Below are 15236 nucleotides of genomic sequence, written 5' to 3'. Positions count from 1 at the left end.
AACGAATGGAAGCAAAGGATTTGCTCTTACGCATAATTTGTCGATCAAGCGATTGTAATTTGTAATTGGTGATTTTCGATGTTCTTTGTGTTAATAAATAACTTTGCTTAGTTATGCGATTAAAATGAACTCGTCATTATACAGACTAGAAAATAATTTTTGATTTCATAAGTGATTTTAAGTCTATTTTGTTACATTTGACCTATAAATATCATGTGATCATTAAGTCATGTAAAAATATATATTTTTTACAATCTTTATGTAGGTTTTTAACTATGAGTGGTTAGGTCTTAAATTGTTATTGGTAATGCAACTAAACAAAAACTAGGTTTAGGATCCTTCCTAAACCTGTATTCCTATACAGTGGTGTAGTAGATGTTGTTGTTTAATGATTGAATAAGTTTATAAAGATAGATCATTTTTAGTTTGTAGATTTTGAAATAAATAGTTATATCTAGAAGTAAAAGTAAATGTAGAGTGCTTATCAAATTAACGAACAATTCAGTAAACAGAACTGGGTATTAAGGGTACGTGACTAAGGACGGATAGTTAGTCACCGGGATCAAATTGTCAAATCGATTGAGCGTTAACGGTAATCGTTGCAACACAAGCCGAAGACGATACGGATCTTAACTGCCATTGCTATTATCCGCCACTTATATTTATATATATATTTATAGCCTCTAAGCTCCTATTTCCTTGCCCCTGAGCCGAGGGGTGCATAAATGAGCGCGTGCAGTCGCCCGCTGTAGTGTATAACCACCTTACTCCCTATGACTCCAGGGTTGCCAAGATAGATCTATGGGGTTTGGAAGGGTTTTGCAATGTCATGTTGAATATTTTTTAGATAGAGTGAGTTGATGTTGTATCATCTTTGGATTTCTTTAATAGTCTATGATTGTGTTCATTGTCTATGGTACTGAAGAAAGACGGCCATGTTGTTTTGGCATCTTGAGGGAGCTGGTTAATAAACATGCAGTGTCAGTAATTCATTCAGTATTTTATTTATCTACTGCCTCTTATCACATGGTGGCAGCGGTAAAAGTAATAAATGGAGAAAAAACATAAATCAGACATGAAGGAGGCAGAGCAGGGTGGAAGAGGCCACCAAGCCAAGGTGACGCCACCCGGAATTTTCAGTTTTGTGCCGGAAGAATGGCCGAAGTATAAAACCAGATTTATGAGGTACATGAGTTTAACAGGTCAAAACAACAACGTCGACGAAGAAAAGATAAATTGCCTCATTTATTGCATGGGAGAAAGGGCAGAAGACGTAATATTGCAGTTTGGGGAGGACGCCATGTGCTACCTTAAGCTATTGAAAAAATTTGATGATTTTTTCGCTCCCAAACGAAATGTAATCTATGAAAGATTCAAATTCAACGCCAGGGTGCAACTACAAGGCGAAAGGGTTGACGAATTTGTCACTGAAATACACCGACTTGCCGAGCACTGTGAATACGGCGTTCTGAAGACTGATTTTATCAGAGATAGAATTGTCGTTGGTATTGCAGATAAAAGTCTAAGCGACAGGATGCTACTCAAACCAGATCTTACATTAGAAGAAGCCATACAAATGGGAAGACAATCTGAAATACAGCAGGAAGAAACTAAGAAAATGAGGGGTGAAGTGACAGAACTCATGAAAATTGAAAAAAGAAAAAAGACAGGAAACTGCTGGTTTTGTGGGAAGGAGCGACATCCAAGAGAAAAATGTCCCGCGGAAAAAGCAACTTGCCACAATTGTAAACGTGTGGGACACTTTGCTAAATTGTGTCGGTCTAAAGCAGTTAAAATTATAAAAGAGGATTCAAACGAGTATGAGGTGTGTATGATACAAGGTGGGAAGTATACGTTAAATGTTTGTATATTTAATTCAGACAAATTTGTGGATAAAATATTTTTTTTAATTGATACAGGAGCAGATATAAGTGCTATACCAGAAAATGTTGCAGTGAAGGCCAAACTACCGTTGGTGAAATCAGGTGATAGTGTAAAAGGGCCAGATGGGACCAAATTGAATGTACTGGGAACGGTGCAACTGAAATTACAATATAAGGACAGGATATATGAAGGTAAAGTCTATGTAATCAAAGATCTTAGTACAGCAATATTAGGCAGGCCATCAATTGATAGTATGAATATTCTAAAAGTTTGTGCTATCTCAAATTCAAGTCAGATCAGTGACACACATTCAAATGTTTTAGTAGAAAAAGAATTCCCAAAAATCTTTGATGAGTTAGGGGTTTTCAAAGATGAGTTTCACATAAAATTAATTAATAATCCTAAGTCATATGTCCAGGCAACACCTCGCAGTGTATCAATACCTCTTTTGCCCAAAGTTAAGGAAGAACTGGATAGATTGCAAAGATTAGGTATTATTAGTCCAATTGAGGAACCTACTGATTTTGTGTCACCAATTGTGGTAGTGCTTAAGAATGATAAAGTGAGAATTTGCGGTGACTATACACAAGTAAACAAAAATATTTTGAGGCCAGTTTATCCAATTCCTAAGGTACAAAATACATTAAGTAGACTGAAAGGTGCTAATTATTTCTCTAAAATCGACGCTACTTCAGGATTTCATCAAATTCGTCTGGATGAGGAGTCTAAAAAGCTGACAACCATTATTACACCTTTTGGTAGGTATATATACAACCGTTTACCATTTGGACTTAATTGCGCACCTGAATATTTCAGTATGAAGTTCTCAAATCTGCTGAAAGACCTAAACGTAGCAATACATGTCGATGACATTCTGATTTTTGAACCTACTAAGGAATCCCATGATCAGGTACTTAGAGAAGTTTTAAAAAGATTGCATAATGAAGGGATAACAATTAATAAAAGTAAATGTGTGTTTGGGGTAAAGGAGGTAAGTTATTTGGGACACATTGTTAACAAAGAAGGAATAAAAGTAGATCCAGACCGAATCAAAGCCATTAGTGAATTTAAAAATCCGTCTAATAAAAAAGAATTACTACAATTTTTAGGCATGGTTAATTTTGTAGGAAGGTACATTCAAAATAAGTCTCAAATCCTTGCACCATTACATGAGCTTTTAAAAGAAGACCGGCTATTTATTTGGGGTTACCTTCAGAGACAAGCATTCCAAACTATAAAGGACAATTTACTAAGGTCACCCACTCTAGCACATTTTGATCCGGAAATGAAAATAATTATTTCAGCAGATAGTAGTTCTTTTGGGCTAGGAGCAGTTTTATTACAAGAAGATAAAAAAGGCCAAAGATCAGTAGTGATGTATGCTAGTAGAACATTAACAGAAACCGAAAAGCATTATGCACAAATAGAAAAGGAATGCTTGGCTCTGACATGGTCAGCTGAGAAATTTAGAGATTATATATTAGGTATTCCTATTATACTAGAAACTGACCACAAACCTCTGCTGCAAATATTGCAAACAAAACCATTTGATGACCTTAGTCCGCGACTCTTAAGATTTAGATTAAGGTTGACTCGTTTTGACTATGAAGTAAAGTATATCCCTGGGAAAGAATTGGTAGTAGCAGATGCCCTGTCCAGACAGCCACTGCCAATTTATCTTAGTTCAGATAAGGAAAAGGAGTTACAATTCAATATCAATTCACTTGTCAGTGAAACTGTGTCAGAGAACATTCTATACAAAATAAAATCCAGTCAGAAAAACTGTAACATATGCACTCAAATTATAGACTTTACAGTTCATGGGTGGCCTGCAAAACATCTGTTAGGTAATTTGAAACCATATTATCAGTATCGGGGCAACTTCTCAGTGGAAGGGGAATTTCTTTTGTTTAATTCAAGAATTGTAATACCTGACAACATGCAACAAGAAATCTTAGATAGAATTCATGAAGGACATTTAGGAATTACAAGGTGTAGGGAGCGTGCAAAACAGTCCGTTTGGTGGTTAGGTCTATCAAAACAAATTGAGGAAAAAGTTAAGACTTGTTCAAACTGTATAGAAACATCACAAAATTATAAAGAGACCATGGTACTAGACCCACCACCAGATAGACCCTGGCAGAAAATAGGAATTGACTTATTTAAATTTTCAAACCATTGGTATTTAGTTGCAGTTGACTATTACTCTAGATATCTGGAAATATTTAAACTACATGATTTGACTGAAGACTGTGTAATAGTTAAATGCAAAGAAATGTTTTCTAGGTATGGAATTCCAGAGGTAGTAAGGTCAGATTGTGGTACACAATTTAGAACAAAGTTTAATAATTTTGCCAAAGAGTATGGGTTTCAGTCTATAACTAGTAGTCCCTACTATGCACAAAGTAACGGTCTAGCCGAATCCGGAGTAAAGATTGCAAAGTCTCTTCTAACAAAAAATAAGGATATTTATCTAGCTTTACTAATCTATCGAAACACCCCTTCTGAGATAGGTTATAGTCCAGCAGAATTAATGTTTAACCGAAAACTTAGAGATAACCTTCCTATTATATCTAGTAAACTTGATAACCCAGTAGTCTTAGGTCAAGAATTCAAACAAAAGATGTTGGAAAAGAAACATAGAAATGGGTGTTATTACAATAAGAGACATAGAGCAAGGGATCTGCCAGAACTGAATACTAATGATAGAGTGTGGGTTACTGATTTGAAAATATATGGAACAGTTGCATCAAAATGTAAGGAACCTAGATCATATATAATTAATACTGAAAGAGGGAAATTTAGAAGAAATAGATGGCATTTGAAGTTGGCACCTACTGAAACTATTTCACCAACGGTAGGAGGGTATGTCACAAATAAAAATGTAATTTTAGATGAGGAGCATTGTAAGGGTTCTGCTGATATTACAAATCCTGTTGAGGATCAGATTGTTGATTCTGCAGAATCCATTGAAGTTAATCCTTCTAATTCTAATGTTAGTAGCTCGGAGGAAACTGGATTTGAACAAAATAATACCAGACTTAAAAGATCTGTAAAGCGTCCTGCTTATCTAAATGACTATATGTGTTACTAGGGTAACTTAACTAAAATAGAAATAATTGATGTAAACCTCTACCTAAACTTGGTTTCAGCAGTGTAACAAATCACTGAACCCAAGTATTTATTTACGTAGGGCTGAAACCAAGTAACTAGGCAATACAATTATTTAAGTACATAGAATGTAATAGCTATGTTATGAAACTTAAAATAGTGGTTAATGTTGCTGTTTAACCTAAGTTTATTGTAACAAAACATGAAAGTATTATTTTGTGTTAGTGTTATGTATGTTGCTGTTTAACATAAATGTATACTGTAACAAAACGGAAGTATTAGTTGTGTACTTATATTAACTTAAAATTAGCTGCATAATTTATTGTCATTAGCCGTAATACTTGTGTTAATGTATTAAGTTTATCTTAGCATTTCTGTTTCTAAAAAGGGGAGATGTTGTATCATCTTTGGATTTCTTTAATAGTCTATGATTGTGTTCATTGTCTATGGTACTGAAGAAAGACGGCCATGTTGTTTTGGCATCTTGAGGGAGCTGGTTAATAAACATGCAGTGTCAGTAATTCATTCAGTATTTTATTTATCTACTGCCTCTTATCACAGTTGATATTATGGGTTTTGGGGAAGCTGCACTTTTGGGTTTATGCAAATTGATTTTGATTTTTATTGATCATCTTATGAAAATTGAAAGGGTTATTTACAATTTCGTATATTTTAATGGGTTTAAGGAAAGCAGAAATGTGTTAACGTAAATTTTGTGTTCGGTTCTGGATTTAAGGCGTTGTAATTTTTGGCCGTTAAGTACAGAACATTTATGAAAATTAACTAGATTGAGGAATTATGAATTAAATAATCGTGTTCCGGGGTTGGCAACCCTGAGCACTGCACCTAAAATGGACTCGTAATAGCTACTTGTTCCCACCATACACCTGCTCTTGCAAATTAAAATTTGCTACCAGTAAAATTTATTGGCATCTTAAATTCTATTTGTGTACAGTGTATATGTAATTTATGCTTTGTTATTAACGTCTGCGTGGTTTTCTTTGAACTATCTTAAAAATAGACATGCAACTGAACCACATGGAGAGAAGAAAAATCGGGGGTACCTTACCATGTGGCTCGTTGCTCACAACACATAACACAAGGCACTCACTGTAGCCCGGCTTGTAGACGGCTCGGATGCGCCGGAGCAGATTCTTCTTCTTCCGCAAGGGCGGTCCGAGCGCGACCGCGGCGTGGCCTCTCCGTTCAGCGAAGACGATGTAGTCGCGGCGGTTCTGTAAGGGCACTTCGAAACGTCCGGTGCACTCGAGGGGTTCCTGGGGGGGCAGCTTGAGCCTGATGACGGAGTCCTCCCGCGGCCAGTGTCCCTGGCGGCGGAGGACACGGCGCACCTGCACGGTGGCTGCGTCCGGAGCGAGGGACTGCACGCGGGCCTCGAAGGCCGCGGGGGCCCGGTAGGCCCTCCAGGCGACGTCGGCTCGCTCGCAGTAGAGGCGGCGCGGCGCGGCCAGACCGCAGGCGACGACGGTGACCAAGCCCCAGCACCACGCCGCCGTCCCGCAGGCCCTCATCGCGCCATCGCGGTCCGTTCACACTTCACGTCACGCTCGCGTTCCGTACGCGTCGGCCGCCTGCGCTCGACTGGCGCTCGACTGATTCACTTGCTCCGCCTACCAAAATAGTACCGCACGGAGCGGGCACGCGCGTCTGATTTATCTCGCACGATGATTAATTCGCTTGTTAGTAATTAGTTACCACCTGATTGGGGGTGGTATTCACGCTTTTTTCTACCACTAGCAACTTGAATCCTGTTGGTGTAGTTGCGGTTACATTTTAATAGTAATAATATCCAAAGATGTGTGTAAAATTCGTATGTTATCGAATAAACTGGGTTATAGTAAATAGGAAGACAATTATTACAATTAAAAACGCTATTTGATTGATTCAAAATGCTTAATTCTATACTTTTGTGGTCTAGTAGTAATATAATAAAGCCGATGTCGCTTAACTTTTATTTAAACGTTTTTGTACATTAATTAGTTTATAATAAAAACTTATTTTTCATTGCAAAACCATTATTTACATGCAGGTGAGACGTGTATGATTTAATCAAATGAATAATAAATAAATGAAGTAATTGCAAATTCATGCAATCCCAACTAATATTATAAATGCGAAAGTAACTCTGTCTGTCTGTCTGTCTGTCTGTTACGCTTTCCCGCTTAAACCTCGCAACCGATTTTGATGAAATTTGGCATAGATATAGTTTGAGTCCCGGGAAAGAACATAGGATAGTTTTTATCCCGGTTTTTGAAACAGGGACGCGCGCGATAAAGTTTTTCTGTGACAGACAAAATTCCACGCGGGCGAAGCCGCGGGCGGAAAGCTAGTTACTTATAATTAAAAACATATTTACATACAAAAAAATTAAGCAACTTGTAAAATATTTTTTTCAACCGTAAAAAAAAAACCTACACAAATTACATAAATATTTTAGCAATTTTAAAAATAACTTAGCGAATGTTGTTTAAAATAAGAAAACCGGCTTTTAGTACCCTTAAAACATTTTTTTTGTCTAAACAGTAACTAATAAAAAAATTCTTAATCGTTAGTGTTGTCAATTTTTTATCGATGTTTGGTTTATAATTAATACACAGGCCGGATAGTAGGTAATTGATTCTAACGTGTTTTGAGCTCGTAGCGACTACGATGTAGCGCCGTAGCTGTGACCCCACGCAGGTCCGAGATTTGTCGGTGTTAGCGAGTGTAGAGTTAGGTAGGAGGCAGATAGAGTCATTTAAGTACTTTTTAAAAGCCTATTTGCAAAAATAAATGAGATTTATGAGATTTTATTTTATTTGAGTACTATACTAACTTCATTTTAAATAAACAACTTGAAAAAAGTCCCGCCTTTGTTAATTAAAAATTTGGTAATTAATAATTAAAAAAGCAGTGGACGTCATTTGGCTGAAACGAACGAATTAAAAATTTAGTTTGAGAAGCGACTCCTTTTGCTAAGAAATTTTAATAGGTATTAACTTCGCTCGCGCCCAATTCTTTATTATTAATATTAGAATTAGAAACTACTAGGTGGACCGACGATCTGGTAAAGGTCGCGGGAAGAGCCTGGATGCGGGCAGCGCAGGACCGTTCATTGTGGAAAACCTTGGGGGAGGCCTTTGTCCAGCAGTGGACGTCATTTGGCTGAAAAAAGAAAAGAAAGAAATATTAGAATAATATTTTAAGATACATACTTTATTTATTAATAAAACTCACAATTTTTAATTTTGTTCGCAGACGTTAGTAACAAAGTGGTTAATATCTTGGGTAGAAAAAAGACATTAATATCTTGGGTAGAAATCAGCTTCTTTTTTTTCTAATAATTGCTATGAAATTATTTTTATTACCTACTTTTTTTTAACAACAATGACGTCACGTATACTTTCACCCAGCCCCAAATTCTCATGTGACAACTTAATCAACAAAAGCTCAAGTCATCCCACAAGGTTCCCAAGAAGGCGGGCTTTTAAAAAAAGCTGTCATTCACAAAATGTTTCTCACAATCCAGGAGGCCGTAACGGTCTCAAATCACATCCGGCTAAAAAAGTAAACAAATTGAGGAAAACATCCCGGTTGCCCAGGTAGGTGTTCATTCACCAATTTATGAATGACCGATACAGTTTTTTTTGGACCAAAAAGACCGGCGGAACTTAGGCCAGGAGACAAAGTTACGTTCTAAAAACGTTACCTGTTGGAAAAGTAGAGTTGAATGGGGAACAAATTGGACGTTTTTTAACACGTTCAACTTCATAATCTGATAATGAAAATAAATGTTATACGTTCAATTAATCGCTATAGATAACAACTTAAAACAGTTGTTGAACACTGTTTTAAAATGACATTTCCATACTAAACGTCACTTTAAAACACTGTTCAACGAGCGTGTAAGTTTTATTAGTAAGGGGGTTAGTGTACACAAAATAAAATATATGTTATGGTGTGTAATGAATTTAATAATTGAGCATTTAAATGAAGAAGTTGAAATTAATTATGAGCAGTAAGTTTGATTTATTTCTCGCAAGTGCGTTGAAAATCATCGCATCGCATGACACGCGTGGACATTGATTATTACACCCTTGGCTTCATTACTTGCCTTCGAAAATAAATCACTAACATTGTTGCATATAAGTTATGGGTAAATATACTTATAACATTATTTAATAGGTTTGAATATTAAGGTCAATTCCTGGAAATACGAAATACGAATTCAAATAATGATAAAAGTTACACTACGAGTGTTGCGAACGATCCTCCTTCCACCTTTATACTCTTTCGGCCTATAGATTTTTCAAAAACAAATTATCAGTGCCATTGTCATCTTCGTACTTTTTGTCTTGTTGTTTATTAAACATACCTATTTCTGTTCGATCTCGCATCTCTCTATCTTTTATAACGCACAAATACAGTCCACATTTCGTTCACAACAATGAGTATTTTTACTGATTAATCTGGAGAAAATATGTCCTTAATGGCCAAACGAAACGAATTTCTATTACTGCAATCTGTTCGAGTAAGTAAATAATAAAAAAAATATGATAGTGGTTATAACATAGAAGTATTTTATGTTAAGTCTAATTAGTTGCCTGTCCCCTAAACTACGCATTATTAGGAAGTGGTACCTTTAAGGTTCGCACGTGGGTACGCGCTATTGTGGACCTTTAATTGGTCGCCGGATCAGGCTTGTTTCACGTCTTTGACGAGCCGGCGTCAGGACCTTCAAATCGGGATGGTATTGAACGGGAACTCCTATTTATTTCTTTGGAAACACAGCCAGATATATTAAAAAAAACATAGGCAGAAGCTCGCTTGGCGCTTAGCGTCGTCTTGTGAAGAAAGTGGAGCTTAAACTACTTTTTAACGAAGCTTATCGAAGCGATTTCGATCTCGAATCAAATTCTAATGTAAGGTCTACCCCTTATATTTATTAGCGGGCTTCGGTTTGTGCATCTTCGGTGTAGAGTCACGCGTTTGGCACAATTTGAAAAGCTACCGCGACAAACTTGCATTTCGTTTTTACGCGTAGATGACGGAACATCAACGTAAATTATATTACGTCTTAAGTAAGTCGAAATAGGTATCATTTTGCAAAAAAAAATGTGTTGTTCATAAAAAAGAAAATATTATGCTAAGCATATTATCTAAACATCCTTCATCCGGTTACAACCAGTGTCTCCCAAATTGCAGGTGTTTTATTACACCATTGTTTAGGTGTTAACAAGATATTTTCTTTATCTTTCGCCATGACCCAAAGGTTCCCACACCCCTGTAATGGTGACCACGTGCTGCAAACAATAGTGTTAAGGGATGACAATGAGTATTGTCTTAGCGAAGGTAGAGTCGCTGGGTTGTAAAGCAGAACCAGGTGTTTAGTCGTAAAGGTGTAAAGATGAGTAATGTTAAACGGTTTTGTAATTATGCAACTTTTGATATGGGCTTGTGAAATTGAGATAGGAGTGTATCTTAAAGTTAGCCTACATAATACTATGTGAGGGATGAGTGATTAATAGTGCAGTCTATGACAGCTCATAGTGTAATATCGGGGTAGAGTCCTGAATAGGAAATATGCATCGATTTTAAAAGTTAATAGATTATATATAAATACATGTTCGTTCGTTCGTTCGTTTCAGCCAAATGACGTCCACTGCTGGACAAAGGCCTCCTCCAAGGTTTTCCTCAATGTACGGTCCTGCGTAGACGTAAGACGTAGCGTGGGGAGGCCTCCTACTAGGTGGACCGACGATCTGGTGAAGGTCGCGGGAAGAGCCTGGATGCGGGCAGCGCAGGACCGTACATAAATACACACTTTAGTTAAATCATAGAATTTCTGAAAAATTAGTATTGAAATCGGAATGGAATCAAAAGTTACAGGTGTCTAAACTTTGTATGGAAATAGCTGAGCGGACGTCAAATGTCACCAGCCCATGTAACTTGTATGGGACTCTGCGTGTTATTCTAACATGACCAATGACGTCATGAGATCTCTAACGTATTTAACATAGGAATCTTTTGATTTTTTTGTTAAAAAAGCACTGATTGATTTGATCATACTGAAATGTGAGAAATAAAAAAACCTTGCATATTCCCTATTTTACGTTACAACTAATATAAAAGAAGAAAAAGTTAAAGGTGAAAGAGACTGTATCTAAGATCAAAGAATATAGCAAGGTGTGTTACTGTAAATTCAAAATGTGAACTATCAAAAAAGAATTTCATAATGTAACACAATTTGAATACCGCAGCCCACTCGCGCGCACTTCAAGGCATTAAAGTCTCCAGCATCCGACTCCGGCGCATATAGCATTATAATAATGTAAGTAAACCCAGTGCATATTTAGCAATTTCTTCAGTAGATTAATTTCTTTATTAAAGGGCGCTGAGAAGTCAATTTTAAAATGAGGTTTTAAAGATATTACGTACCAACTAAAGAGACACTGATGCAAAATTGCGCATGGAAGGGTACTCTGCTAATACGATGAGTAGGTATAAATGAATACGTAGCTACTAGTAAATACCGCGGAATGGAGTTTCAAAGTGCTGCCTGAAACCCGTATGAAATTTTAGGAAAAATGGCATCATACGGTCTAGCTAGTCAGTCCAGTCTATCATAGTCATGTAAGTGGATTTTGTAAAGTCTTTTATGAGAATAAATTCTTTAAACTACCTGTTTGCATATTTAGAGAAACTGTTGAGTTGCCGATCTTACATATCAATTTAAAAAGTGCAACGCTTAATTCTTCAATTCCTAACGATTCACATAGGAACGTTTCGTTCACACTAAGTTGTCCTGAAGCAGTGGTAGGGTTAATACTGGGATATGTAAAAGTGCTTTTCAAAAGCCTACTTGCAAAAATAAAATGAGTTATTATGAGTTTTATGTTAGCAAGTAATTCTACAACTTTCAGTAATTCCCGTCTTAGTTGGACACGTCAGAGGTGATAATGATAATACAAAACTAAAGAAAAAAAAGATAAAAATGAAATTCATACAGGAGAACCAAAGATCCGCAGGAGAACCAAAGTGACCGACAGTGGGCGGTCCACATAGCTCGTAGAGACGATGGCCGTTGGGGCAGAAAAGTTCTCAAGTGGCGACCACGGGCTGGAAGATGTAGCGTGGGCAGGCCTCCTACTAAGTGGACCGACGATCTGGTAAAGGTCTCGGGAAGAACCTGGATGCGGGCAGCGCTGGACCGTTCATTATGGCAAACTTTGGGGGAGGCCTTTGTCCAGCAGTGGACGTCATTTGGCTAAAACGAATGAACGAACGAAATTGACAATAGCTAAAAGACTCAGAGGGCTTAGTGTGAGCTTACATTTTAGTTCTTGAAAGTTTCCGCTGAACAAGCTGTCATACATTTATATGTTCAGCCCACAGATCATAGAAAGATCATTAAGATGTTTTCAAGTTATTAAAAATCTTAGGATGGTAGAGCCCCTTCCCCGCCGAAACGCCGGCCACCCTCGGCGCGCGTATTCTCGTTACCGCGTAATTGTTTAAATTGTCATAATTTCGCCCGCATAACGTCCGCACATAAATATTTATTTATCGACCGATAACCGGGGGGCGGGGCCTCGATTTATAGCCAACTCAAATAATAATTATAAACACCCATTATTTTAGTAATTACGCGCGTCACGTGACCTTTCGAGGGTGCCGATCTGTGGTTTCGACTGTGGCAAAGGCTAGTGAAAGTTGAGAAATATCAAGTCCACTTAATTTTTTTTACATGTTGTAAGCTAAGAGCGTTTATTTTCTATTACACTACTGATAAAGTCAAAAAAGAGAACCAGCATTGAATGATTTACAGAAATATAACGTCTAATATGAAGTCTGATGTGATATTTTATGTTCAGTCGAATGCAGCATGTGTAGTTTTAAACAGATTAATTGATAATGGCTTAGTACTAACCAGACTTGACAAAATGGGACAACAAGTGCCCACTCTATGGAGCGTATAGGAGAGACAATTCATTAATTTGACTGTAAAACGAGCTGCCTATAAACTTTACGTAATATCAAAATACCACATTTTTCCATTATCTGTCTTCTTCTGAATCTCTAACTTAAATCACCAGTTACAGTGACCGGGAACTCAAGATGGGCAGTTTTATAGCTTAGATATTGCCAATTTCATTTAAAAACCTATCTAACTATGATTTTTATACTGCAGCTTGCTTACTCTACATTTATTATCATAAATCTTTTGGTTCTATATCTATTGTCAAGAAGACCTATTTTATATTATTGTGGTCATGATTTAGTCCAACAATTCCATCCAGCTAGGTCAGTTTTATCCTCTATAGTGATACATCTTCTAAAACTCCTACAAAACTGCCGCTGTATAAAACGATATTGCTTTAAAATCACAACCACAATGATTTCAGTTGTTAAAGTTGATATTTAGCCTAGCACGTGTAAAAATGCTGCTCTACATTCTTCCGTATCTTGCTAGGTAGGAGAGTTGTGACATTGTCGATTTTTTGGAACTTTGTATAAATAACTTGAAAAAATCGAACTGCCTAAGGCGGGAATCGAACGTTTCGCTTGCCGGGCGACTACTCTTTCATCTGAGCTACTTAGACACCGAGAAACGACTCTAATCGCTAAGGAATTATTTACTACTAGCGAGCTCGTAGCAGTGCGCATCTTAGTTCAAGTTTCGAGCTAACAAATATGCGCTGTTGCAAGGTCTCTGATATGGTTAATAATTTGACAAAATTTGACAATGTCATAGCTCTCCTCGGTCTCCCCTACTGCCAATCCTATCCTATTATATTAGGATATAATGACTTGACTAGGGTCAAAAGTGAGAAAGAATGGGTGTTTGTTGCTCTTTCACGCATAAGTTACTGAACAATTTTCATTAAATTTTACAGTAGGTATTGTTGTTTATACATCATAATAACTTATAAGCTTTAATTTCTAACGACATTAACGCCCGTATTCACAAACGATGCTTGCTTATGTGAAGCAGCAAATCCAACGCACAGCGTTTAATAGAGCTCTGTGATTGCTTCGTGTGTTACCCTGTGCGTCCACTCGCACTGTGAGACCTCATATTAATGCTTGTGAATTCGGGCGTAAGTTTATTAGTCGAATTAAGTGTTGTGAGTCAGTCTTTTCGTGCCAGATTGATTTTCACGCGGAAGGAGCCGCGAACAAAAGCTAGTTTAGAATATTCTCTCAAAAATGGCCACAGAATCCCACAAGAAACAGACCAAGGACGTGTAAAAAGTCAAAGGACTCTAGAACTATAACCGTGGCAACACCTACAGCCGAAAGCATTTGCCGCGGGTGTGGTTTATTTCTTTCGCGCCCGCAAGTAAATATAACTCCAACGTTACGGATATCTAGGTGGGTACTATTTGTGTGGAGACGAGGGTTAGGTGAGAAAACGTCGAAGGATAATCGAGCGAGTCCAAATTGGTTCGAGTTTCGGTCGAGTTTTTCAACAATTCATGGGAAATCGTTGTTGATGTAGAAATGATAAAATGTAGAGCGAGGACGTTTGTATCGATTACGAATAGTATATTTTTCTAGGTGGTAATTTATTTTTGTCAATATTATCTACAGAATTGTGAAAAAGGATCGTGAAATATCAGATTGGTATAATTCAAAACCAAAATCAGATATAAATAAAGTAGACAAGTTAGTAACTGAATTTTAGTATAAATAAAATCATGCTAAATAATAAATTAACTGAGAGGGAATTGGATTCTAACCTACTTTGTTCGCCTTTATATTTATTTTTAACTCTGAAAGAAAGCATAATATTAATTTTTGAATGAAATCTGTTAGCAGTAGAAATAATATTCATGTGAGAGTAAGTAACTCTTTTCATGGATTTATATTCGACTTTCAAATCGATTTGCAATCGAGTTCCCATAGTACCTATATTCTAGTGAACACGTGACTCTGTGACGTGTATTTTCTCTCATAATGAGTGTTATTATTACGGTTAACAACTTTATCTTAACTGATTAGTAGTCAGTAACAATGTGCTCGGATGTTAATGTTGAACTTTTGGACTTCGTAAGTTCGTATTGTTTTAAAACGTAAAATATAACCAACGGAGCTTGTTTTACTAGCGGTACAGTTACTGTAAGAATACATTAGTAGGTATGATTTTGATTCTAACTTTTAGTAGGCTTCTATGTAGTAATCTAGATCAACTTTATAATAATCTGTTTCATTTACTCACACTTATATCATTATTTTAT

The 15236-nt window shown here is 36.8% G+C and overlaps 1 protein-coding gene and 1 long non-coding RNA gene across 3 annotated transcripts in view; one reads left to right on the top strand and one right to left on the bottom strand.

Annotated features, from left to right (window-relative positions):
- LOC135071287 (protein vein) overlaps positions 1 to 6581 on the bottom strand; it is a 79398-nt gene extending 72817 nt beyond the window's left edge. For both annotated transcript variants that reach the window (XM_063965077.1, XM_063965076.1), the window contains exon 1: positions 6107 to 6581. In XM_063965077.1, coding sequence (XP_063821147.1) covers positions 6107 to 6527 — 421 coding nt within the window. In that variant the 5' untranslated portion in view covers positions 6528 to 6581. The remainder of the gene's footprint in view (positions 1 to 6106) is intronic.
- LOC135071283 (uncharacterized) lies at positions 1490 to 5520 on the top strand. Its single transcript, XR_010257234.1, has 2 exons — positions 1490 to 1825; positions 1920 to 5520. It is a non-coding gene; the product is annotated as an uncharacterized LOC135071283 (long non-coding RNA).
- Positions 6582 to 15236: the final 8655 nt, after the last annotated feature.

The sequence above is a fragment of the Ostrinia nubilalis genome, chromosome 4 (genome assembly GCF_963855985.1).
Source record: "Ostrinia nubilalis chromosome 4, ilOstNubi1.1, whole genome shotgun sequence".
NCBI classification, from domain to species: domain Eukaryota; kingdom Metazoa; phylum Arthropoda; class Insecta; order Lepidoptera; family Crambidae; genus Ostrinia; species Ostrinia nubilalis.
Note: the sequence above shows the minus strand (reverse complement) of the source record. Positions and strands in the feature narration are given on the sequence as shown.